The 27,649-nt window shown below is 43.0% G+C and overlaps 1 protein-coding gene across 1 annotated transcript in view; it reads right to left on the bottom strand.

Moving 5' to 3' along the window:
* Positions 1-27,649, bottom strand: part of ADSS2 (adenylosuccinate synthase 2) — a 1,823,915-nt gene that overhangs the window by 730,195 nt on the left and 1,066,071 nt on the right. Inside the window, exon 5 of the mRNA XM_044058193.1 lies at positions 14,803-14,869. Within this exon, the coding sequence (XP_043914128.1) occupies positions 14,803-14,869 (67 nt within the window). The remainder of the gene's footprint in view (positions 1-14,802; positions 14,870-27,649) is intronic.

Raw genomic sequence — 27,649 nt, 5'->3', positions numbered from 1 at the left:
ATTTATTTAATACCTGTGCTTTAAAGTTTGTCTTTTTGTGATTTAACTGTTGAGGCTGCTCACTCAAGTGCGCTAGCCTGTGTAAAGTATTTACTGTGCATTCTTTGTTGCCTGTTTAGAAAAAAAGAAAAAAAAAACAAAAAAAATCCTTGTTTTCCCATTTTTCCTGAGCTAGAATAGTCCATAATACAGGTATTGCTGTATTCTGGACTTTAAAATAGTTACTGTGTTGCCCATATCCTTACTTGGATAGAAGGAAGCTTCTTGGTTCACCAGTGGGAGTGGGGAGCTTTGATCAGCCTATCTGTCCCTGGAGGAGTGATCTCAGCACAGAATCTTGTTGTTTATTGGCCGTTTTGGGCTAATTCCTAGCTCTTTCAAGTCCCCTGTTTAAAAACCTGCTTTAGCGCGGCTTTGCGTGATTTTGCGCATAGCGCAGCATCGGGCAGCGCCGCCTAAACAGGTTTAAACTATTACCGGCTCCACAGAGTCTGCTCTTCACTTTTTCCCTTGGAACTGATATGTATCTCAAAGAAAGCACTCTATTTTCACTCTATAGCCGTTCACTTGCACTTAGAAGAAATTTTAAAGCACTAAAACCTCTCTTATATGTTTCTAAATACTTAACTGATCCTCCTAGATCAGTCAAAAGTAGAAATCATAAATATCCTGACATGTCCAAAGGTCAGTTTCATGGGTACTCTCCAGTCCAGCTGGTGAATATGGGAATCTTGAGGCAATGTTACAACTGCCTTATGTACACAGACAACCCTCTCCTCCTCCCAACAAACTCAAAAATATGTGAGAGATGCAACTATATTGCTAAACTGGAGGCAGAGCTCTCTCAACCCATGACTGGCACAGTCAATCAGGGGAAGAAGGTAACCACACACACCACAAATCCAGTCTCGCATAGACTTAGAGCAACAACAAACCAAACACATAAACACACAAAAACATACTCGGAGGCTCTAAATAAAAATCTGCCTAAACTGCACAGACCTCCAAAGCAGACACCCAAACAACTGCTACCCCACAATAATACCCACGTATCACATAATTCACAAAGTCAGTGTGCCACACAGACACAGCCCTTAAGGCCAAACAACACACCTAATACACTTGTAATAGGTGACTCTATAGTCAGACACACTGACGTCCCACTCACCAGGCTGAACAAGGAGAAGGTCACTGTAAGCTGTCTGTCAGGTGCCAGGATCTGCCACATAACACACACACTCAGGTCACTCCAAAGCAAGTTACAAATATGACTCCGTCATTACCCATGCTGGTGTCAATGACCTGAGATGTACCTCCCTGGACTACATGAAAAGAGACATAGAGGAGCTCTCTGATCATGTAGCCAAGGCTGGTATGACCCTGACCTTGAGTAGCATCTTACCCTCACCAAGAATGATGCCACAGTATAAAGACAAAATGATAAGTTTTAACAATTGGCTAAAATATTGGTGTCATTCAAAGGGGATCCAGTGTCTGTCAGCCTGGGACGACATGCTCGACAAGCCACGTTGCTTTGCTAGGGACGGCTTGCACTTGTCACCCCTGGGCTTTCGAATACTGGCTAAGGCACTTGCCACCCCCATAGTGCCTTTTTTAGGCAAGGCTCAAAAGACAAACCCACCTCCATAGACAATACAAGGAAAAAGAAACTAAGGGTAATGCTGCTCAATGCCAGAAGTCTAAATCTCAAAATGCACGCACTCGAGACTCTCCTTAGTATGGAGAACATTGATATCTGTACAGTAACAGAAACCTGGTTCAAGGCTCCAGAAAGCACCCCAGCACTACCAGGTTATACTTCATACCATGCTTTTCGGCCACAAAACTCGGACCGAACCACAAAAGGAGGGGGAGTATCCATATACATCAAAAATACCCACACCTCCAGGTTAGTAGCACTGCACGAAGAAACGGAAACCATCCATGTGCAACTAACAGTGGGCAAAACTGCCTTTCAGTTTATAGCCTGCTACAGACCACCCTCCCAAACTCAGGAACCCCACTCGGCCTTCCTGAGAACACTGGAGAACATGAAGATCTCTCCAAACACCATTATATTGGGTGACTTCAACTACCCAAACATTGACTGGGTAAACTACTCAAGCCCACACACCCTCGCCTAACAGTTCCTAGAATTTATAAACTCAAATGCTATGGAACAACTAGTAACCACCCTCACAAGAGGGGAAAACATATTGGACTTGGTCATCACAAACATAGGGATGCTATGTTCCACACCAGAGGTATACCCCTCACTGGTAAGGTCAGACCACAAATTAATCTCACTGGACATCCATATCCCATCCCCACTGCCAGCCAAGGTAAACAAGGTGAAAAACTTCTCAAAAGCAAACTTCACACTTCTCAAAACAGAGGTGGTATCTTCAAAGCCCCTGGGCCAGTGGAAAACACAGCTCAAACCGCAGAATCCTTCAAAAACACATTCTATGGACACCTACAGGAATGTATGGATTGTGCTATCCCAAATAAAACCAAGACTCACTCCTCCAAAGGCAGGAGACCTGTCTGGTGGACCCCGGCCATAAATAAGCTATACAACAAAAGGAGGAAGCTACTACATGATAGAGCAAAATCCCAAAAAGGGAAGGCATCTCTAATCAGTACTAGCAAGAAGCTACGGTCCCTCATAAAAACATCTAAGGCCAGCTTCAAAAGAAAAATTGCACAAGATACTAAGAACAATCAGAAGGCTTTCTTTAGTTATGTCAGGAACCTGGGGGGCAACTTCCAGATATGCTCCGAGTTAGTGCAAAATGACAAAAAATACACTGAGCCCACAGACATTGCCATCATCCTGGCAGACAGGTTCAGTGCTAATTTCTCCCCCCCACCCCCCCACCCCAAAGAGCAAATCCCCATCACAACAGAGTGTAGCCTCCCAGACATCACAGATGAACAGGTGAGAGCTGCCCTCTCCAAAGCAAAAAATACAGCATCAATGGGACCGGACAGTGTCCCGGGCTGCGTCTTACACAAGCTACAAGATGAACTCAACCTTCACATTAAGTCACTGTTCAAGCTCAGCCTTACCACAGGATATGCACCCAAGGAATGGCGTACAGCAACGGTGGTCACGCTCCACAAGGGAGGTGCCACAACAGACCCCGGAAACTATCGCCCTATAAGCCTGACTAGCCTGGTCTGCAAGGCTATGGAGCATATCATTATGGAACTCATAAACGACGACATCGGAAACCTTCAGACACTGGATCCTACCCAGTTCGGCTTTGTTAGGGGCAGATCCTGCCTCTTGAACCTGGTAGACTTCTTTGAAACAGTTACCAGCTCCATGGACGAAGGGAAGGTGGTCCACACAGCCTACCTGGACCTCGCAAAAGCCTTCGACACAATACCCCACTCAGGAATCATAAATAAACTCACTAGCTTAAATATCAACCCCTATGTCATAAGATGGGTTGCGAAATGGCTCAGGGATAGTACCCACATGGTCAGAATTGCAGGCACCTTGTCAGACTCGAAACCAGTCACAAGTGACATCCCACCAGGTTCAGTCCAGGGACCTCTCTTGTTCGGTATTTATTTCTCTCAGGTACAGGCAAACACGGTAGGACTATGGCTGACCAAGTTCGCAGATGACTGCAAATTGGGTGCCATAATAGACTCTCCGGCTGACACAAGCGTCCTCCAAAATGGTCTCACAGAGACAGATAACTGGTGCCAAAGCCATGGCCTGAAGGTAAATGCTAAAAATGCATAGTCATACCCTTTGGGAAAAACAAAGTGCCCACAGGCTACCACATAGGAGGAATTCCATTAAGTACGGAGGAAGTAATTAGGGATTTTGGAACCCAAGTAGATAGCAATCTCTCGTTTGACAATCACGTTGCCAAAGTGGTTAGAAAGACCTTCTATATAGCCCACCTCATCATGAAAGGTTTCACATCTAGATCAAGACAGGTCTTTGTGCCACTCTATTCATCACTCATTAGGCCCATAATTGAATACAATGCCCCATTTGGGATGTACCTTACCCGACACCTGCAGCAACTGGAAAGACCCCAAAAATACCTCACCAAGAGGATTAAGGGACTCAAACAGATGCCCTATGCAGTTAGGCTAAAGAAACTCCAGCTTTACTCAGTTGCTTACCGCCTACTCAAAGGCGATCTGTGCCTGACGTATAAAGCCATGTCCAACCCAGAATTAATGGACATGCTCCACCTCAAGAAATCCAAATCCTTTAGAGCTACACGCTCCAGAGACTCAAACCTCAGCACAGAAATAAATAGGACATGCTGGAGGGACAGATTCATATCTCAGAGACTCCCTTCACTCTGGAACAAAATCCCAGTCCACGTTAGGCAGAGCCCCTCACTGACCATCTTCAAGAGAAATCTTGACGAGTGGATGGGAGATCGTAAGTATCTCTTCTGAGCCCCTGCTAGACAGAGGCAAAATAAACTAACCGTAAAGGGGCTATATTCTGTGACCTACTATTCAAAGGCACAGTCTACAAATCTAAAAGGGTGGCGAAAGCCAAACACACTTTGGCTGGGCTTATAAATACCCTAGGGCAGATAGCCTAGTATCAACCTATGAACCTATGAACCTATAAGAATGGAGGACAGAAACAGTAATTCCTTTGTACAAAGATGGGACTACAAAGGACTTTGGTAATTATAGATCTATAAGCCTGGCCAGTCTCATCCTTAAGGCTATAGAAAGAATCATTATAAAACAAATAAATAGGGATATAATTAACCAACAGACTTTCAACCCAACTCAGTTTGGATTCATCAAGGACAGGTCCTGCTACTTAACCTGGCTGACTATTTTGAAAAAGTCACTGAGGCAATGGATGAGGGCAAATCAATGCATACTGCCTATATGGACCTTACAAAGGTCTTTTGACACCATCCCACACTCAGGCATTGTAGATAAACTCTCCTGGTTAAATGTTAACCCTGATGTAACTCACTGGATAACAAATTTGTTCACAAAATTAACACATGAAATAAGGGATGGGTGTCTCTACCTCCTCCAAAAGATCTGCCACTAGTGGAGTGCCTCAGTGTTCAGTCCCATGGTCACTTCTCTTTGACACTTACTTTTCAGAAGTCAAAACTAATATAAAAGGATGGTAGGTGACCAAGTCTGCAGATTATTGCAATCTTGGTGCCATCATAAACTCCACTGAGGACACCAAGTTCCTACAGGACAGCCTGTTCCAAACAGATATTTGTTTCCTAAACTGCTGACTGAAATTAAATGCCAAGAAATGTATAATCATATCCTTCAACAAGTCTGACTCCCTTTGTAACTATGACATTCACAACACCCCCCTTGAGAATTGATCCCATAGTTAGAGAGCTGGGTACCTATTTTGACAATGAACTGTCCTTTGATCACCACATATCTGCTATTGTAAGGAAGTCCTTTTTCATCACACAGATTATTTCTAAGGGAATAGCATCCAATTCCAGGGGCATAGTACAGTTCCTCTGTACTCTGCTCAACAGACAAATCATTGAGTATAATGCTCCTTTCAGCATGTACTTGCCCAAACACTTGCCATAACTGGAATGACCACAATGTTTCCTCACTACAAAATCAAGGGTCTATATCATAAAAGCTACGCATACTGTCTCAAGGGTCTATATCATAAAACTATGCATACTGTCTCATATCCTTGTCTTTCTTCTCAGTACCAAACAGACTACTAACAAGTGACCTCTGCCTCGCATAAGAGTAGCAACAGAACACATTTAGCAATCCAATGGTATCAGAAACACCCACTCAAGAACCTCAATATCTTTTACAAGATTAAGAGAATGCTTCTCTTACTTTATTCAACAAAACTAGGATGACTACATAGATAACCATAAATCTACCCCTGATGTAGCACCAATGGCCCTCATGAATACAGCCAGTGCTGGAGGTGTGATGGGGAAGAAAGAGGTAATTGGGAAAATACTTTCTGGGAGTGTAACGAGTTGGCAGACTTTAAAATTCCCTGCAGACTACTCTGTCAGTGATGCAGGGTGAGCAAACTGGTGTAACTAAGGAAATTATTTTTGAGCTGTGATACAGAATTGAAATTACCTAGACATAGTAAGGCCTTTCTGATCTAATTATGATGGCTGCCAGAAAAGCAATTATTAGAAAATGGAAATCAAAGTCTAAACCAACTGTACTAGAGTTAGTGAATATAGTAACTGATATAAAAACAACTGGAATTGGAATCTTTAAAAAAGGGTAGGAGAAAATTACATAGAAAAAATGGGAATTGTGAGAACAATAAGTGCAGAGGAGGAACGAGGTTTAAAAGAAGGCAGGATTTGAATGAGCTATGTAATGGTGACTGACAATAGCAGGACAGATTACAAGTGATGTATAATCTCTGCAACTAAATTGTGTCAATATGGTTTCAACTAAAATTGTGTCAATGTTTGCAACTAAAATTATGTCAATATGGTTTGTTTTCATTTATATAAATGTATGATTGCCTATGTTGCATGTGATAATTTAATAAACATGTTTTTTGTTTAAAAAATGGTCCTCATGAATAAGTGAAACAAGTAATTACCCCAATTGTTTTACTGTTTTTGGAGATTCATATTATAAAAATATAAGGGCTAATAATTAGGCTAATAATAATAAAGGGCTAATAATTAATAATAAGGGCTTTCCCGGTCAGCAAATGTTAAATAAAAAAAAATAAAATAAAAAAAATAAAATTACTAAGGAATTACATGGTTAGCCTTCTTAAGATCCTCACAGACCAATAAGCTATCAAAAATGTATGAACCTATTACTAGCCATAACTCTTAACAGTTTGGTTTTGTGAAGGACAGTTACTGTTTACTTAGTATACTAAACTTCTTTAAAAGAGTTACAGAGGATGTACAGGACAGCTATGTTGTACAAGGCCTTCAACATGATTTCCCATGCTGACACAATACAGAAATCAAATACTTTTAAAATTGACCTATGTAGTATGATGGATAGCAAACTGGCTGAAAGACAGAACCCATATAGTGCAAACTGGAAGTGGCTCATGAAAAAGCATGAAAGTAACAAGCAGTGTCCCTCAAGGCTTGGTACTGGGAGCTCTCCTTGTTGACTTTTACTTCTCAGATCTCCAGGCAGAGAACCTAGAACTCTGGATAACAAAGTTTGCAAATGACTGTAAACTGGGGTTTGGGATTTTCTTAAGCCACTACCTGACACCCAAACACCCCAGAATGAACTCTCCCTAGTAAAAATTGCAAATGGACTCAAACCAAATGCAAAAAAGGGTGACTCGTATATTTCCCCTTCTCTCTTCATACTGTATAGACAACACATAACTACAAAATGAAAATGCAGTCTGGACCAATGAACTTTGGTTGATAGTATAACCTCTTTGACCATCATGTGACAACTGTTGACAGGAAATCTTTTTATTTAGCACAACTAATTGTCACAGGAATATCATCAAGGCCTAAAGAAGTAATCACCCCCTTAGACTCAACATTGATTAGACAAATTATTCAGTGAAATGCCTCCTTCAAGATGTATCTCAGTAAACATGTCAAACAATGAGAAAGACCCCAAAGGCTCTTAACCAAAATGTACTTGATTCTGAAGTCCCTTGGCTGTCAAGAAAGACTGGAAGCTCTATCCCTTTATTCATTCTTTTACAGACTTTTGAAGGGAGATCTCTGTCTTACTTACCATGCCATTAGAGAGCTGGTTGTACAGGATGTCCTGGACCACTGTACGTTCAATGGCTCCACCAATACTAGAACAGGTGACCTAAATCTTCACCAACAAATGAATAAAACATGACAAGAGGAACAGGTTTATAACACAGCACCTCTCTAACATCTGAAATAAACCTCTTATGGAAGTTAAGTAGTGCAACTTAATATCTTCCTTTAATCATAACCTATATGACTGGATGCTTTTTCCTCAAAATTACAGTGGGACTGACTGGTGTGATCCTCCTGGAGAAAGAAGGTGCAAGCTGAGGGACAGTCCTGGCAAGTTGTAAATGGTCATAAGACTCAATAGCCTTTAAACATCTATGAATCCATGAATTTTGATAATATATTCCCAGTGCCTCTGTCGAGCAGAGCCACTGGAGTAATCCCAGGAGTGAATTTTCTATTTTGCAAACACTCATCAACATTTTTCTTGAAGACGGCCAGTTAGGTGCTCTGTTTCACATGTATGGGAAGTCTGTTCCATAGCATGGGCAGTCTCTGGGATATGAACCTGTGCCTCCAGCACATTCTGTTGATTGTGGTAATGAGGTTGAGGGCTCTGGAGTGTGTGGTCCGGAGAGATTGGGATTTCTTTAGATGTAGCATTTCTAACAGAGCTGGGCCAGACATGGCTTTGTAAGCCAAGCAGAGATCGCCTCTAAGTAGGCGCTATGAGAGAGAGAATAGTTGGAGTTTTTTTAGTCTGTCCATATAGGACAAGTGTTTTTACCTCTTTGTGATGTACTTTTGCGGCCTCTCCAGTTGTTGCAGGTGCCTAGTGAGTTACATGCCAAATGGGGCATTGTACTCGATGATTGGCCTAATGAGGGAAGAGTACAGGGAGACAATGACCTCTTTCTTCCGGGATGCAAAACCCTTAGTAATGAGATGTGCCACATAGAAGGAGTTTCTGACCACAGTGATGTGGTGGTCAAACGAGAGGTTGCTGTCGACCTTTGTTGCCAGATCTCTTATAATGCCTTCTGTGTTCAGTGGACTACCATCGATGTGGTAATTCATGGGAACTGGGTTTTTCCCAAAGGGGATGACATTTGTTGGCATTGAGCTTAAGGCCATGGTTCTGACACAAGTCGTCGGTCTCAGTGAGGTCTTTCTGTAGATGTCAACATCACTTGGGGAGTTAATAATAGCTCCCAACTTGCAATCGTCTGCGAACTTTGTCAGCCAGAGTCCCTTCGTGTTGGCCTGGACTTCAGAGAAGTAGATACCAAACAAGAGAGGCCCCAGGACCGAACCATGTGGGACTCCACTCATAACTGGTTGGCAGTCTGACTTGGAGTCAGCTACTTTCACGCTGTGGGTTCTATCTGTGAGACAGTTTGCAACCCACCTAGTGATATAGGGGTTGATGCCTAGTTTAGTGAGTTTTTCTATGACTCTTGAGTGGGGAATGGTATCAAAGGCCTTGGCCAGATCAAGGTAGGCTGTATGAACCACCTTGCCTTCATCCACAGCTCTGGTAACTGACTCAAAGAAGTCGACCAAGTTGAGCAGGCATGATCTACCCATCACATAACCAAACTGTGTAGGATCCAGAGTTTGGAGATTTCCTATATCCTTGTTTATTAGGTCCATGATGATGCGTCCCATAGCTTAGCATATCAGACTCGTCAGGCTAATGGGGCGATAGTTCCCAGGGTCTGTAATCGCTCCTTTGTGGAGAGGGATGACTGCAGCAGTGTGCCATTCGGTAGGGACAAAGCTTGAGGTGAGGTTGTGATTGAACAGGGCACACAGGTGAGGTGCCAGTACACTCTGTAGTTCATGTAGAACACAGCCAGGAATATTGTCAGGTCCCACAGAAGCTGTATTCTTTGGCCTTGGACAGTGCTGTTTTAACCTGTGCAGTAGTCATACTGGGTACCTGGCAATCTACTGGTATTGTGATTGGTCCTTTGGGGCTAAAGTTGGCACTGTATCTGTTGGCCAGTATATTGGCAATATCTGTTGGCTCGGTATAGGAGGTACCATTGTGCAGTATTTCACAGAAATCTGGGTATTGCTGTGGAGATTCTTTACATAACTATAGAAGGCCTTGTTGTTGTCTTCACTATCTGCTGCAATTCTATTTTCATAGCTAGCTTTAGAGGATTTGATGAGGGATCTCAACTTTTTGTTGAGGCTGATAAGGGAGTTTTTCCAGTCTTGGGACTTCACCTTATTCCACATCAGTTTCCTCCTTCTGTTGTAGAGTTTGTTTATGGCAGGGGACCACCAGATTGGCTTCCTTTTTTGGAGGACAGCATTTTGGTTCTACTGGGTATAGCAAGATCCATGCATTTGTGTACGTGTTCATACAGTGTATTGATGTATGATTCGGCAGTCATGCAACTATTCTCCATTTGCATGGGTGCCGTGAAGTTAGCCACCTCTGTTTTTAGGAGCCCAGAGTTAGCTTTTGAGAAGATTTTCATGGTGGTTACCTTTGTGTGTGTGTGTGTGTGTGGGGGGGGGGGGGGTGGATTTCCAAGGTGATTAGTTTGTGGTCGGATCTAACCAGAGAGGAGTTGATTAACTTTAATAGGGGTGATAGCAGACTTCACATGAGTTGAAGCAGGAGTTAGATCACTACAGAGAGAACAGGACTGAATGTCTTTATTTGTAAAAGTCACTCTACTACCTAAATGTTTGTGCATCTTATCTCATCTAACAATGGATAGCCTACTGGCATGATAGATTGTCTGAGTCAGTAGGCTTCAGCCAAGTCTCAGAGACTGTAGGGATAACAGGCTGGTAAACAGAGATCCAGTTGTGAATGATATGACATGATATTTTTACAGACACTTTTAGCACTATTGCGTGAATCTTTTAGACTATTGGCATTATCCCATAATGCAGAAGTTGGAGTAGAAGACTTAATTTGAGATGGATACACTGGGTTAGGGTGAATGTCACGTGAAAGTAGTAGAAAAAGAGTTGTTGGAGTATACAAAGAGAATACAGGCCATTTGACTGTTAGGACACAGGCTCTACTAAGTTTAAAGGTGACAAAGCATGGTGAGGAATAGACAGATATAATGTACTTAGAGCCACTACTTGCTAAAATGTGTTCTAAGACAGCTCCTCAAGATTAATGAGTGTACAAGTGTAGTAAAAATAGTAAATTGCAGATTACTTTAAAACCTATGCTAACTGCAAGCTGAGAATACCAGAAACAAGAATAGGTTACCATGACTCAAAGGAATAAAGGCAGAGGAATCACCTCACAGGTCATTAAAGACATCTCACAAATTGTGCTGCTTCTATTCTGACTAAATTATTTGTAGTAGGATCAGAGTAGCTTAGAGTAGCTTAGAGTACAGTGTGGATGGGGGAGGACGGGCTACTAGGGCTAAGATGTCCTGTCCTTTGACCCTTGGTGCAAACAGCACTATTTTTTTGATTGTGTCCACTTAGAGCAAGTCAGCATGTGTATAGCCCTACATGGCAGTCCAGTGGCAGCCAGGATAGAATGTGATGTTAGAAGTGTATAGCAGTGAGTGTCCTATGGCCTAGACAGTCAAGGTCTATTACTGATCCATTGCAATTTCTCCTTGGAATAAGTTAGTGGTGTCTTACAGGCATGTTTCCTTGATCACTGCAAGAGTAGTGACTTTCTTGGGTGCAAAGTACCTTCTTTGGTTTAAAGCTCCCAGAACAATAAACTTCACATAGGGAATACTGTTAACCTTTGTCAGACTGTCAGGATGAAAACTGGAAGACCAGGTACACTGGACCTTTACGCAAGAAGATATATTATTGTACATGCTTGGTGCTACACAGTTTATGTTAGGGATTAGCAGGACTTACTCAATAATCTAAAATGGATCACCGAACAGACATCTAATGATAACTAGCACAAAAATGACTGTACCTGTAATACCAAATTTTACGTTGCTGGCTTCAACTAAGTATCTTATGGAGCTACCTGGTTTTGTACTGCCTTATTTAATGCTGGAAAGTATAAGACTGCAATCAATTGGGATACGGAGAATTAAAACAAAAAGGATAAATATTAGAGACCTAGCTTATAACAGAATGAATTTGCAGCTGCATTTGGACTTGAGCACTAATAGTTTTAAATAAACTTCTTTGAATAAAATGACATCAATTATCTATGAAAAAATGTTTTTACTTTTTTACCCTTCCTTACATTTTGTTGTATATTAACAGTGACACATTGTGCATGAATAAGCCAAACTAAATTAACTACGGTATGGAAGGTAGTGAACATGATGATACCACCCCAACTAAACATACATTTTTACACTACATTAGGAAAAGGGGAATGGGGAAATCAACAACCACCATGTACAACTCACTCAGGTAGTATGGCAGGGATCTGTGAATAACTGTGTGATGCCAGACAGCCTATGGATGAAGCACATGCACTAGTAAATGCCAGAGGATAGCTCAAGACGTGATTTGCACGTGTAGACTTTCTGAAGGTCAGGTTAACAGATCTACATGCTGGCCAAACCTGCTAAGTATAGAAACTGTAAGACTGGGTACACGATTTCTAAAATGGAGGATAAAACCAAGGTGTGATAATTGCACCACCAGCCGACTTAATCCTTGGATTTATCTTAACACCACAAAGAGAGGATATGTGTATTTGCTAACAGCACCCATAACTCAGACTGAATTATTATTTGCCACAGTTTAACACTGTTTTAATTAAGTAGGAAACATAGATTATGACATTATGTTTGGCCACATCTCACTGCACCTAACTCCAGGGCACTGTAATCACAATGGGGCAGAAGGATACTTGTATCAGAATTTCCTGAGCTTACTTAAGATTAAAAAGTATTAGATTTGGCAACTCTAACCATCCTAGCTGATTCAGGTTGATACAGTGATGAATTCTATAGGAGGACCCAGCTGCAAATCTGGCAATATTGTTGTAGGAGGATGAAAGTTTACTCAGATTGCTTCTACATATTTTGGTATAGATAGGGGAGGCATAGAGCAGGGTAGAGATAAGGTGGGTGCGAGCAATGGTAACCCTGGCTGGAGGTGTTACAAAGGATTTGATTCTAGAGAGGGAACCTAGTTTATTGTTTATTGTTTTTATGGTGTTATTAATGTGAGGTTCAAAAGACAAGTTATTATCTATTAGTACTCCGAGTAGTTTGGTGGTTGGCTCAGGAGATATTATAGTTCTGTTATTTGAAGTAATAGTAAAGTTAAGTGGGGAGGTTCTGCGGGTGGGGGTAAATAGTAGCATTTTCGATTTTTTGGGGTTAAGGATAAGACGTCTTTGTAGGAGCCAGTTTTCAACTGTACTAAAGGTCTTTTGGGTTAGTGACTGGAGTTCTGATTGAGAAGTAGCAGAGCATATGAGTGTGGAGTCATCAGTGTATTGGATACAGTCGGCTTGTGGAATTACAGAATGGAGGTCATTTGTAAAGACGGAGAAGAGTAATGGACCCAACATAGATCCTTGCAGAACCCCTATGGCAACTGGGAGGTGGGAAGATAAAGTATCTTCCCATAGTACAGCCTGTTACCTATTATGTAGGTATGATTGGAACCACTGTATAGTATGGGTGTCCAGTGACAGGTTTTTGAGTGTGTCTATAAACAGGTGGTGGTTAACCATATCAAATGCTTTAGACAGGTCAATAAATAGGGCTGAGGATAGAGTATCATTATTACGATTACTATTAATATGGTTAGTGAAGGATAGGAGAGCAGAGGTGGTGCTATGAAATGGTCTAAAGCCATGTTGGCAGGGTGCTAATAAATTGTGATCAAGTAGGTTGGTTGACAGTTGTAGGTGAATACATTTTTCCATTATTTTTGCCAAAGGAGATAGAATAGCTATGGGCCTGTAATTGGACAACTCCTTGGAGTTACCACCTTTATGCAGGGGAATAATGTGAGAGACTTTCCAGATAAGGGGAATAGTTCCTTCAGAAATAGTTCTGTTAATGAGGATCGATATGGGGTAGGCTATGACTTTAGCAGCTTTTTGCAGGTATTCTGCAGGTAATAGATCAGCAGAGAGTGTAGTGGGTTTATGTTTCTGTATGAGGTTACAGATGAGTGAAGTGGGCACTGGCAGAAAATGAAATTGAGGAGGATTATTGGTAGAGGTTATGGAAGAGCGTGGGGTTGCTAGGGGATAGCTGGTTGGTTAGGGATTGTATAGTTTCAGTGAAAAAAGTATTAAATGAGTCAGCTATTTAGATGGGATTGTTGTGATCAGAGCCAGAGGGAGAGGGAGTACTTGAGCGTCCAGGGTGTAGGAGGTTATTGATACTTCGCCAGAACTTTTGGGGATTATTTTGGTGGGTTTGTTGTAGCTGGTAGTAGTAGTTTCTGTTATTGGCTAATATGGCTTTTTTGTTTCATTTCTTAGCTGTCTGAATTGCAGGTGATCTGAGACATGATCTGCAATTAGGATGAACTTCCTGCCCAGCAGGTAATACCTCATGAAACCTGAGGCCCACCTGATGGCCAAACACTTGCTCAATGGTGAAGTACTTAGTTTCTGCCTTATTAAATTTCTTACTAAGGTACCATACCGGGTGCTCCTTGTCACCTATTTTTCTGCTACCAGAGCCCATAAGCTAGCCTCTGAGGCATCTGAATGGATACTGAAGGGCCAGGAGATGTTGGGGCACTAGGACCAGTTCAGCACAGAGACACTGCTTGAACCTCTGGAAAGTCTCCTCAGCCTCAGGGGTCCATCTGACCCATACCATCAACTTCTCCTTATTAAGATTGGTGAGGGGCATGGTATAGAAACCACTCGGAAACGCATGCTCCAAATTCACTTCACTACTTGGAGATAGGGAAATGCTGTATTTTTGATTATTCAGGATATGCAACAAATCTAGCAGGATGTGAAATAGGCAGTCCAAATAAATAAAGACTAGATTGTGTTTACTGTACTCAAGAGTCTGTGTATGGTAACATGATAAGACAAACAAAAGTTTTAAATGACAAATACTGCATTTATTTCTGTTGTGAATATGTGTTTCAAGGCCTGCTTAACAACTGCATCTTGAAAAAAGTTTAAACAGATGCAAAATAAGCTTACTTTTTTCCTGCTTGTTGTTGTCTCTGTTGTTCCTGGATGCCATCTGCAGCTTGATGAAAATCAAACACTATCAAAACAAAGTAAAAATAACATTTTCTTAACATAGGTGAATGTCAGACTGACCTGGACATACAGTCAGCATTACAGCATCATCACTTTATCTTCACTTGTGTAAAGAAGCAAAATTTTAACGTCATCAGCAAACTTCATAGCTTCAACCTCTTGCCTAAAAAAACATAGGGACAAAGCCTAAACAATTACAGGAGAAGGCCTAAAATGAAGGGAATTGTTAAAATACTGTGAAAGTTAATGCATTTTTTGAAGAATGTGAAGTCTGGCACTTTATGCAGTGACCCTAGTTTCTGCTTTACTGTCACAACAATACAAACTTTAAAAAGTGATAAGAAGAATGTTAAGGCAAAGCCAGTGGTACTTCGGAGGCAGGCAGCTTTATAACATGAATTTCTCCTGGCAAGTCACAGAGCAATACTCAGATTAGGGAACCAGTACTTAATAGTATAACGCCAGAGTACACATGTACAAAGAAGATGCAATTAGCCCAGTCCAGTAGCTTTAAGTATGAGCTTGTGAAAAAGACCAAATAAATATAATCAAGGCATGGATGGCCAGAAACATTCTGATTAAAATCATTAGTATACTTTTCAACCATGGGTGCCAGAATCACAGGGTAAGGGGGGCAGGAACCCCTCCATTTTCAACAGACTGCCCAATATGCCCTAAAACTTCCACCAGAGTAACAACACATTGGCATTTCTGAGATAACTATAAGTTCCGGCAGACAGAAAAAGATAATTGAGTGATAAATAATTTTTTTCTGATTGCCCTAGCTCACAGCTGTCATGGAAAAGCCTATGTGAGTGTTTCAGAGGCATACTGATCAACTTCTTTCTTCAAGAATTTTGGACAAAGCCAAACAGAAGTGGAAGGAATGCTCAAAACCGGGGACACTTTTAAAACATTACTTATTCATTTAATTTTAATTGCACAGGTTTTGCATCAACAAGCATTTTCTGAACAACAGAAGCATGAATCCTCTGTATACCTCTCAACTTTTGCTTAGTAATTCTGGACAAAGCCAAAAATAATGAGGGAGGGGATAAAGGGCCAAAATCATGGATGTAATTTAAAATATTGTTCTTATAAACTTTTAAAGTTGGTAGAATAACAAATTTTACATTAGTGTGTCTTTTCTGGAGGAACCGAAGTCTCAAGACTCAGAAATCTCATTATTTAGTGGGCACAGTCCTCAATGGTTTGCCAGAAACTTGACGAAGAACAGACCAAAAATAAGAAGCAATAACCTGGATATTCTGTGAAATTGTGGAGAGCTGAGAGGTATGATCCCGAGTGATTTACCAGAAAATCAAACATTTCACAAGTGACAGGGAAAACATGAGGCAAAATCACGGATGTTCTTCAAGATTCTGGACAGTTTATTTATTGACTGCTGTTAAGTGGAATTGTGAACTGACCCTTTTCAGACACAATCTGTGATCAACAGCAATACAGATGATAATTTTCACATGTACAATAAGACATTACATTCACATTAATTTCTATAGGTTGGTGCAGAACTCAGTGTTTATTGCCTTTCACCCAGTAAGTACCAGGATAGGCTTTGGCTATCCTGTCTATTAGCCTGTTTTAAGCAGAATTTCCACAGAGGTACATTTCACAGGAGCTAGACTGACTTCCTGTGTAGTAATCATTTCACTGTATTTAAATATTCATTCATTCATTCTCTTACATCCACTTTATGCTATTCATGATTATAATGGAGGTAGGTAGAGCTTTCCTGACAAGCTAACCATAAGGTGTTCTTTAGTTACATCCATAACCTAAAATGAAAGGCCCAGATTTGTGCCAAACTGGTAGTTAATGATACCGCATATACTGAGCCTGTGGACATAGTTAACCTGTTGGCTAACAGGTTCTGTGAAAAATTCACTCGCCTGTCCCCGACACATGTACCCCATGACACTCCTGCCACCTGTCATGTTATGCCAGAATCATGTCATTCATTATTTACAGAATTAAAAATAATGCAGATAATAAGAAACAATAAAGCTCATCCCCAAACTTTGAATGCTTCTCAGTGTTCACCTTTCTTTGACATCATAAGTGTAAGACAAGAGTTTTATCATTAGAACTAAACATAGAAGGACAGCACCATTTTTAGCATACACTTATTTGAAAAGGCCATTTCATCACAACCAGGGCAAAACTGAAAACTTATGGTTTCAAGCAGAGAGTGATTTCCTAATATATGTAAGAGAATGACACACGAGAGCAGTGTAGTTACTAGTGTTACACAGAATGGCTAGAAGACGTATCCTCAAAGAGGGAGGAATGGACTGAACTGGCAGAGATAAACATGAGGATTTCTAACCAGAACATGATGCAAAGATGGATCTAGACAGCAGTTATCAATCTATTTGTTTTGTCTGTTTAAGGACATCTGAAAGGACATCACACAGCCTTACAGTGAAAAATACAGCTTTACTTTCTCAGATGCTATCAACAGAAAAGTTAGGTAAGAAAACACCTCAGACCTCATGTTTGCTGTATTCTGAACAAGCAGAACATATAAATTCTTAACTTAGATCTGAAGTATTGATGATTTAAGGCACCTTGCTCTTTGGAGAGTAAACCTGTTTACCAAGGTTATGAGTGCAAAAGAAGATCCATTTGAGAATCCAGAAGCCATGGCTGCTTCATTAAGTGAAGCCCAAACATGGCGAACTAGATTTGTCCAGGCCAGAACAAGGCAACAAGGATGACTACTCAGACTTTGCAAGCTGAGGATTTCTGCAGAAAGCTGGTGATTAGCACAAGTGGAAGAAAGGCATAAAAGAGCCTGGAAGGCCACTGGCAGACCAGAGTATCTCTCAATGAATGTCCCTTGTACTCATTCGTTCAGAGATAAGCAAATTTATCCAACCACTCTACTGATTAAGACTGTTCTTCACCTGATTTGACTTACTACCAGCCAAGAAACAAGTCATGCATGTACTTAGGAACCATAACCTTCTCTATATAACCAACACCAGAACGTCTCAGTCTACAAACACTAGTTGTCCAAATAGCACTGGGTTTGTGTAAAGTGGTTCATGCCTCTTTGTGATTTGACTTGTATCATTTGTTTGTTTGTTTGTTTGTTTGTTTTTAGACAGACAACTCTCCAGTTCAAGAAATTCTAATTTCTTAGGTACTACTCACCATCTAGACCACAGTGGTAATAAATGGAGCCATCAATCTGCTATTTCCAACTGTCTCTGTAGCCACCTTGATTGAAATGGGCATCTTGAGGCAATGTAGATCTTGTCTCACATTTACTGACAACCACCTACTACTTAATCTGTCACAGCATGTGAAGGATGTAGTTATATAATGTTATCACAGGCAAAGCTCTCACAAGAAGCCATTACATATAACAAATAGGCTGTCAGCAACACATATACCAGTCTCAAACACCTCAGACCAAACACACAGACCTACACATTGCTGAAGCACTATGAAGTAATCTACCACAAAGATCTTCTAAATGTCACTCAAGAAATAAGTACTCTCAGCAACGTCACAAGCACACATCATAGGCAGTAGGCACCATAAAACAAACACCCAGGAGTCACACAGACTCAGTCCAAATGCCCACAGGGTAAACCACCACACACATCAATATCCTCAACGTAGGGTCACAGACAGTTGCCTATATGGAGCTAGGATTTGCCATATCATACAAGCACTCAAATTATTACACCACATGTACACATATGATGCAGTTATTGCACATGTGGTTGTAAATGATTTGAATGATGAGCTGTACCTCCCTGGACTATGATGAGAGACATGACAGATCTCTCAGAATATGTGTCTGAGCTATGTATGAACCTAGCCTCGAGCAGAATTCTACCATCACCAAGAATGATGCCACAATATGAACAAAAGATAACTGATTTCAACAACTGACTTAAATTCTGGTGTCATTCTAAGACAGTACAATATATATATATATCAGGCTAAGAAGTGATCATAGGCAGTCCAAACTGCTTTGCCAGGGATAGCCTAAACCCCCCCCCCAAAGGTTCTGTATGTTGGCTAAGACCTTATTCACCCCCACAGTACCTTGTTTTAGGCAAAGTCAGTCTTAACTATAGACACTTCTTGATCTCAGAGACTTGGTTTAAGACCAGTGAAAGTACTTCATCAGCGGAGGGTTTCAATGCCTATCATACATTACAGCTCACTGCATTTGAAGTTGGCACTAAAGGCAGAGGCATTTCTATATCCTTAAAAAATATCTCATCTCCACACTCGTGAAGCATGATAATGACTTGGAAGTCCTCCATGTGAATTTTACTATAAACAAAACACCTTATTACATCAGAGCTAACTACAGGACCACCTGTTTTTCTAACTCAACTTATACTTTCTACCTAAACAGTAGGGAATCCCTATGCACTAAGCCAAACATCTCTCTCCTGGAAGGCTTCAGCTATCACACCATTAAATGGGAGACTTACACATCCTCAAACATGTACGTCCAGAGATTACCGAGCTTCATAAATACAAACTCCCTGGACCAGTTAGTCCATACCCACAACCAGGATAGATAAAGTCCTGGGCTTGGTTCTTATCAATATGGGACAGCTCTGCTTTCTGCCTATTGTACTTTCCTCCCTGGTCCAGTCAGACCACAAGTCTACCAAATTCGCCCTAACACTAAAGCTTGAAGCATTCACCAATACCTCAGAATTCAGAGACTATGCAAAGGCTAATCTACTAAAACTGAATGACTAAATTCAAATATCCCTTCCCCCTCGACAATTCAACTACTTATGCAGAATCCTCTATGGCCAAGTTCTATGCACATGTAAATAGTTGCATAATTGCATCTGTCCCCCTCAGAAATAAATACAACACCAAATTCTAAAACAAACACCTGTTGTGGAACACTAATATAAACAAGCTCCAAAACAAAAGAAAAAAACTCAAGGCATGCAAAAATATATCTAAATAAAAAGCCAAAAACACTCTTGTTAAGCTGTAGAAAGAACTCTGAATCCTGGTAAAATCAATGAAAGACAGATATGCAGAAAAAACAGCCACCCATGCAAAAAGAAAACCACAAAGCCTTCTTTAACTATGTTAGAAATTTCAAAAACGATGCCAAGCACTGCACAGAGCTAATAGTATACGATATCACATACTCTGACCCAGAGAACATAGCCAGTCTAATAATGGACAAATTCAGCTCCATCTTCACTCCCCTCTACCATCCAATATTCTCAGATTAAATACCCACTGATCCAGAAATTTCCCAAGAAAAAATTATTAAGGCAGTATCTAAGGCCATGAGCATGACTTCTATGGGGCCAGATAACACACCAGGCTACCTACTAGTTAGCCTGAAACATGAACCATTAAACTTCCTTCACAGGCTATTCAACTTTAGCCATAAAACAGGCTTGGTGCTGCAAGAATGGGGGACAGAAACAGTCATTCCTTTGTACAAAGATGGGACTACAAAGGACTTTGGTAATTATAGATTTATAAGCCTGACCAGTCTAATCTTTAAGGCTCTAGAAAGGATCATTATAAAATGAATAAATAGGGATATAATTAACCAACAGACTCTCAACCCAACTCAGTTTGGATTCATCAAGGACAGGTCCTGCCTACTTAACCTGGCTGACTATTTTGAAAAAGTCACTGAGGCAATGGATGAGGGCAAATCAATGCATACTGCCTATATGGACCTTACAAAGGTCTTTTGACACCATCCCACACTCAGGCATTGTAGATAAACTCTCCTGGCTAAATGTTAACCCTGATGTAACTCACTGGATAACAAATTTGTTCACAAAATGAACACATGAAATAAGGGATGGGTGTCTCTACCTCCTCCAAAAGACCTGCCACTAGTGGAGTGCCTCAGTGTTCAGGCCCATGGTCACTTATCTTGGACACTTACTTTTCAGAAGTCAAAACTAATATAAAAGGATGGTAGCTGACCAAGTCTGCAGATGATTGCAATCTTGGTGCCATCATAAACTCCACTGAGGACACCAAGTTCCTACAAGACAGCCTGTTCCAAATAGATATTTGTTTCCTAAACTGCTGACTGAAATTAAATGCCAATAAATGTATAATCATATCCTTCAACAAGTCTGACTCCCTTTGTAACTATGACATTCACAACACCCCCCTTGAGAATTGATCCCATATTTAGAGAGCTGGGTACCTATTTTGACAATGAACTGTCCTTTGATCACCACATATCTGCTATTGTAAGGAAGTCCTTTTTCATCACACAGATTATTTCTAAGGGAATAGCATCCAATTCCAGGGGCATAGTACAGTTCCTCTGTACTCTGCTCAACAGACAAATCATTGAGTATAATGCTCCTTTCAGCATGTACTTGCCCAAACACTTGTCATAACTGGAATGACCGCAATGTTTCCTCACTACAAAATCAAGGGTCTATATCATAAAAGCTACGCATACTGTCTCAAGGGTCTATATCATAAAATTAGAAGTTATGTACCTACCATAACGTTCCATGTTAGTTGTCTTCATCTCGCCTTCTTCTTGCTGGATGGGGTTCGGAGCCGATCCTCGGCTCCGACTCGGCACTAGCTTTAGCTCGAGAACTCCTTTTACCAGCTCGAGGCAACCCTATATCCCATGATGCAAGGCGGAACTACCTCAGATCTCGTTTGGCAGCTAACTAACCCTGCTAAAGACTTATCCTAATATAATTAGGAACCATGGTTCCTAAAAGAAGTCCTCATAACAATGCTCCAGAGGAAGCAATCTAATAGGAACTCTCCAAGATCTGTCCAGGCCAGGGGGAAGGAGGGTGGGACGCAAGAAGAAGGCGAGATGAAGACAACTAACATGGAACGTTATGGTAGGTACATAACTTCTAAATGTTAAGTTGTCAATCTCGCCTTCATTCTTGCTGGATGGGACCGTCCTAGCACCTGTATCCCGGGTGGCTCAATGGAACAGACTCTTGAGAACAGTGGAACCAAAACTGGCCCTATCTCTGGAGGCCAAATCCAACTTGTAATGAGACACAAAAGTATGAGGCGTGGCCCAAGTAGCTGCTGCACAAATAGTGTCAATGGGAAGTCTATCCTGAAAGGCTACAGAAGTGGATAGACTCCTGGTCGAATGAGCTTTTGGCTTAGAAGATAGTTGTTTGCCCCTTAGAGAGTACACATAGGAAATGGTGGAAGTCAACCATCTAGATAAGGTCACTTTAGATACTGGAAGACCCAACCTGCTTCCTGCATAGGAGACAAACAATTGGTCTGATTTTCTAAGTTGTTTAGTCCTATGTAAGTAGTACCTGAGCTGACGATGAACATCCAAAAATGCAGCTTCTGTTCAGCTCTGTCAGAATAGTTAGGAAAGAAAACTGGTAGATCAATAGATTGGTTAATATTGGCTTGAGATACAACCTTGGGAAGAAAGGAAGGGTTAGTCCTGAGCGAAACCCTATCCTTATGAAACACCATATAAGGTGAACGAATACAGAGGGCCTGAATCTCAGAAACTCTTCTTGCAGAAGTAACAGCCAGCAAAAATATAGTTTTCCATGTCAACAACTTTAAAGAACACGTAGCAGACGGTTCGAAGGAGGTAGAATTAGGGATGCCAACATTAAGTTCAGATCCCATTGCGGAGGAGGATGTTTCACAGGCGGTTTTAGGAGAAAAACTCCTCTCAAAAAGGCTTTGCATAACCTATGAGACATGATGTTATTGTCCTGCAAGCCAACATGAAATTTGGAAATAGCAGCCATTTGTACTTTGACTGTAGATGATGACGATCCTGAATGAAAAACCTCCGCCAGGAAATCCAAAACAGAATGTATAGGAGCGGTGAAGGGATCAATATTTCTGGCGTTTGCCCAAATAGAAAACGTCGCCACTTGCTAGCATAAACCGTTCTAGTGGACGACTTTAAAGAAGACACTAAAATGTCTCTGACTGAGTCAGAAATCATTGGTAGCCTGGCTAGGGAAGGAAGTGGAGCAACCAAGCAGTGAGGTTGAGAGAATGAATGGCTCGGTGCTGCTGACCCGACTGGTGGATCAAAAGATCCGGAACTGGGTCCAGATGCCAGGGCTGCACCAGAAGGTGACGATGAAGAGACGGAAACCAAATTTGTCGAGGCCAATATGGAGCAATGAGGATCAATTTGGCTCTCAAAACGGTGGCTTTCTGAATGACTTGTGGAATCAATGGAAAGGGAGGAAAAGCATAAAGAAGTCCCCGAGGCCAATCCTGGGTTAGAGAGTCTCTCAAGGGTTGGCCTGGAAGAGGAAATAGTGTGAAGTAGTCTGGGCACTTGCTGTTTTGAGGGGTAGCGAAAAGATCGCAACAAGGGGTGCCCCACTTCAGAAAAATCTGATCCACTACAGACTGATTGAGAGACCACTCGTGAGGCATCAGAATAGATCTGCTTAGCCTGTCCGCCAATAGGTTGGACCTGCCGGGGATGTGCGTTGCTATCAGAAACCGCTGAGAAGAGATCGCCCATTGCCAAAGTCTGAGAGCTTCTCGACATAAGGGATAGGACCTGGTTCCGCCCTGTTTGTTGATGTACCAGACCACGGACATGTTGTCCGTCTGTACTGCAATAGTCCCTGTGGGAAGAAAGTCGCCGAGGGCTTGCAGCGTTAAAAGCACTGCTCTCATCTCCAGGACATTTATGTGCAGGTGGTATTCTATGGGTTGCCACGTCCGTGGACCATCCTGCCCTGATAATGCCCCCACCCGATGAGAGAGGCATCCGTGGTGACTGTGGCAACTGGAGGAGGGGAACAAATGGTCGGCCCTGCTGAAGAAGAGGGAAGATACCCACCATCGTAGATGAGCCCTGCAAGACTGTGTCACTAAGATCTCGTGTCTCATGGGCAGATCGTGGTACGACCACTGCGTGAACAACATCCACTGCAGGAGACGCATGTGGAAGCGAGCTAGTGGAAGAAGAACAATGGCTGCAGCCATTAGGCCTAGAACCTTCAAGACAAACCTGGCTTTGACCTTGTTGCTTTGTAACAGAAGCTGAACAAATTTCTGGATGTCCAGAATCCTTTGATTTGTTAGTGTGGCTAACATTTTGACGGTATTTAACTCTGCGCCTATAAAGGTGATAGATTGGCAAGGCAGCAGAGAGGATTTTTCGAAATTCACCGAAACTCCTAGACTCTTGCAAAGCTGTAAGGTGTAATCTCTGGACCGAAGAAGCTGATCCCTGGAGGTGGCGGAGAGGAGCCAGTCGTCCAAATAAGGAAACACTTGGAATCCTCGACGTCTCAGGTGAGCTGTGACCACCGCCATGCATTTGGTGAACACTCTGGGGGCTGAAGTGAGGCCAAAGGGCAGTGCTCTGAATTGGTAATGACTGGCTCCCAGCCGCAAGCGGAGAAACCTTCTGGAGCGTCTGTGAATCTTTATGTGATAGTACGCATCCTGAAGGTCTATCGAGCACATCCAGTTGTCCTTGCCCAGAAAGGGCAGAATGGATTGCAGCGTGACCATCCGGAATCTTGCCTTTTTGACAGACTTGTTTAGTCTGCTTAGGTCTAGTATTGGTCTCCAATCTCCCGTCCTTTTGGGAACCAAAAAGAATCTTGAGTAGAAGCCGGATCCTACTTGGTCTGCCGGCACTGTTTGGATGGCTCTTTTTCCCAGGAGTTTTAAAACTTCCTGTTTTGCCAAATCCCTTTGACCGGGTGAGATGTCTGGAAGGGATTGTAGAGGTACGGGAAACCTTCGAAGGGTATTTTGTAACCCTCGGATATAATCGACTGTACCCACTTCTCTTGTGATAGGGATTGCCAGGCTACTGGGTACAGCGAAATCCTTCCCCCGACTGCCTCTAAGGGTGGACAGTCGGGCAACACCTCAGGGATGCTGAAAGGGCTTCTCAGGAAGAGGCTCCCTGTTGCCCTGGTTCTGAGGACCCCCCCTGCCTCTAGGGCGGCGTGTATTATTGTTACCCCCTCTGCCTCTAGGGGTGAACTGACCACGTGTGTCCGGTGTAGCTCCTTGGGCTTTACGGAACCACATCTTCCGCCCCTTCTGACCCTTGGGATATGGTCTAGAAGGAGTGGAAAACTGGACTCCAACGGCAGAAAGAGTTTTACCGTCTTGTTCACATCTGGTCAAAGTATCCTTCACCTGAGGTCCGAACAAAGCCGAACCGTCAAAGGGGTGTTGGTGAAGGACGCCTTAAAGGGGTCCGCAAAATTACACAGCCGCATCCAGGCTTGGCGTCTAAGAGCAACACCTGTGCCTGCGGCCCTGCTCGTTCCATCGGCTGCATAAGATATGAGCCGCATGGAGGAGTTAGATATCGAATTCAGGATAGCTAGCTGAGAGGCAATCTTTTCCTGAGCCCCAGCAGCTGAAGGATCCTGGACTACTTCCCCCAGTTCCTTGAGAATATCTCGTTGAAGCCTGGTGAAGTGACAAAGGTAATTCAGCGAACGCATTGCAAAGGTCGCTGAAGAAAACATCCGCTTTCCATACCTGTCCATGGTCCTAGAATCCTTATTAGGAGGATGGACAGGTACTGAAGGATCCGCCAGTTCCTTCTTAGTGGCCGCCACCACCATAGCATCCACAGAGACACCTTTGGACAGGAACTGTTTGTCCGAAGGGGCCGTGATGAATTTGGATGGTCTCCTGGGGACAGGTTCCACAGAATCTGGAGCTTCATGCCTTCCGAGCCACTACCTGCATGAGTGGGTCGAAGGCGGAGACACCCAGGAGGTGGAGGGTCGGGATCCAAAGCCTCCAGGTATACCGACTCATCCTCGGAGGGGTCAATGGAGGCCAATTCCCCTCTGTTTGAGGAGCTCAAGGATGTCTGAAAATGAGACATCCTCAGAGGGGACCGTGGGAACCCTCCGACTCATCTAAGTCGGTATCAGATGTAGTAGACTCAGGAGTCTGTGTGTTTCCTCTTACACGTCCTCTTCCGAGGGGTTCACCTGCAGGGTCAGGAGAAACCTCGGAAGAGGAGGAAATTCCCAGTGGGGAAACCTGGGCGATGGATCCCTGGGCCTGAGAGCAAGAGGCTGGCAAGAGGCTTCTGCAGGCACTGATGAGGGAGGAGCTAGAGGATAGACCGTTGACCAGGCTCAGAGGCCAGGACACTCCTCATCACCTCAAAGGCTCCTCTCCCGGGAGACCTGAACACACCCGCTCGAAGAAACAGGAATGGTCGGCTCCAAGGAGAGAGAAGGCTCGAGGCAGATGTCGGCGCCGAGCTTACCAAAGCCGGAGCTCCGTGAGGGAGAGCGGGGTCGGACAAGGGTCCGATGCCACTAGCCCCCTCGGGGCCCTCAGTGGCAACCCGCCGACCGGATCCCTCCAAGGAAAGTCTCAAGGAGGAGATCGGGCCGAGGATGACGGAGCCGAAGGATGTATCGGCTCCGGCATCGAAACAGTCGCTGTCCCAAGAAGCTCCGGCTCCGAACTCTGGTGTGGAGTCGGAGGAGGAATCTCAAGAATTGGGGCTGTAGCGAAGTCTGTTGAGACGGGCTATGGAGCATTTGGGCCAGTGCCTGAGACTTCAACAGCCTGCTTACCACCCTCTCCAAATCGTGGTCAGACAGCCTGGAAGATCTCGAAGATCGGCTCCGATGGCTCCGCTCCGACAAAAGAGGAGACCCCGGGGCCGAGTGGATACTTAGTATCGAAGGGGACCGGGGTCTCTTGCGGGCCGGGGCCAGAAGTCCCTTGAACCCCAGATGGAGCCGAGGATCTCTCGGCTCCGATGCTGGATAAAGTGTCGGCTCCAGCCGGAGCCGACAAGGCAACAGTAGTCAGGGTATCGGAGCCGGCCGGCACCGAACCCACTACTCTGGCAGAAGAAGCATCGGTTCCAGTCGGAGCCGATATCGGCTCCGACGGGCGGAGCCACCGAAGGAGGCTTAGACACTGTAGCCTGAGCCTTCGGTCGCTTAAGAGGTTTTCCTGCCCTTGCTTAGGAGGAGAACCTTCAGGTTTCAACAAACCTCGGAGGATCAGTTTGTTCCTCCTTTCCTGCAGGACTCGCTGGCTAAAGGCATGACACAACGCACAGGAGTCCTGCAGGTGCAAAGGCCCCAGGCAATACACACAAGAAGTGTGACCGTCTGTCAGGGACATTTTCTGACAGCACTGGTCACACTTCTTGAAGCCTGAGACCTTGCCTTCCTTAGACATCCTAACAGGATATACACACACAGTCCCCACAAACACACAACTTAATCCCTACACAGACACACAGGAAGGGAATAACTTGGGAACTAGGCCTGACTAAAACTTTCACTGAAAAACTATATTAAAAGTTTAAAAAAGGAAGGGAATAGGGTGGGCTGTACTAAATACAGGCTAACCTGACACTGAAGGGAAATTAAACCCCTAACTAACTTTTTTCTTATTTAACAAGAAAAACTTACCTCAGCTGGTAAAGGAGACCTCTTTCGCTAAGCGGCAAACGAGATCTGAGGTAGTTCCACCTTGCATCATGGGATATAGGGTTGCCTCGAGCTGGTAAAAGGAGTTCTCGAGCTAAAGCTAGTGCCGAGTCGGAGCCGAGGATCGGCTCCGAACCCCATCCAGCAAGAATGAAGGCGAGATTGACAACTTAACATCTATGCATACTGTCTCATATTCTTGTCTTTCTTCTCAGTATCAAACAGACTACTAACAAGTGACCTCTGCCTCGCATAAGAGCAGCAACAGAACACATTCAGCAATCCAATGGTATCAGAAACACCCACTCAAGAACCTCAATATCTTTTACAAGATTAAG

This window comes from Protopterus annectens, chromosome 1.part2 (genome assembly GCF_019279795.1).
Source record: "Protopterus annectens isolate FY-2018-M chromosome 1.part2, PAN1.0, whole genome shotgun sequence".
Taxonomy (NCBI): domain Eukaryota; kingdom Metazoa; phylum Chordata; order Ceratodontiformes; family Protopteridae; genus Protopterus; species Protopterus annectens.
Note: the sequence above shows the minus strand (reverse complement) of the source record. Positions and strands in the feature narration are given on the sequence as shown.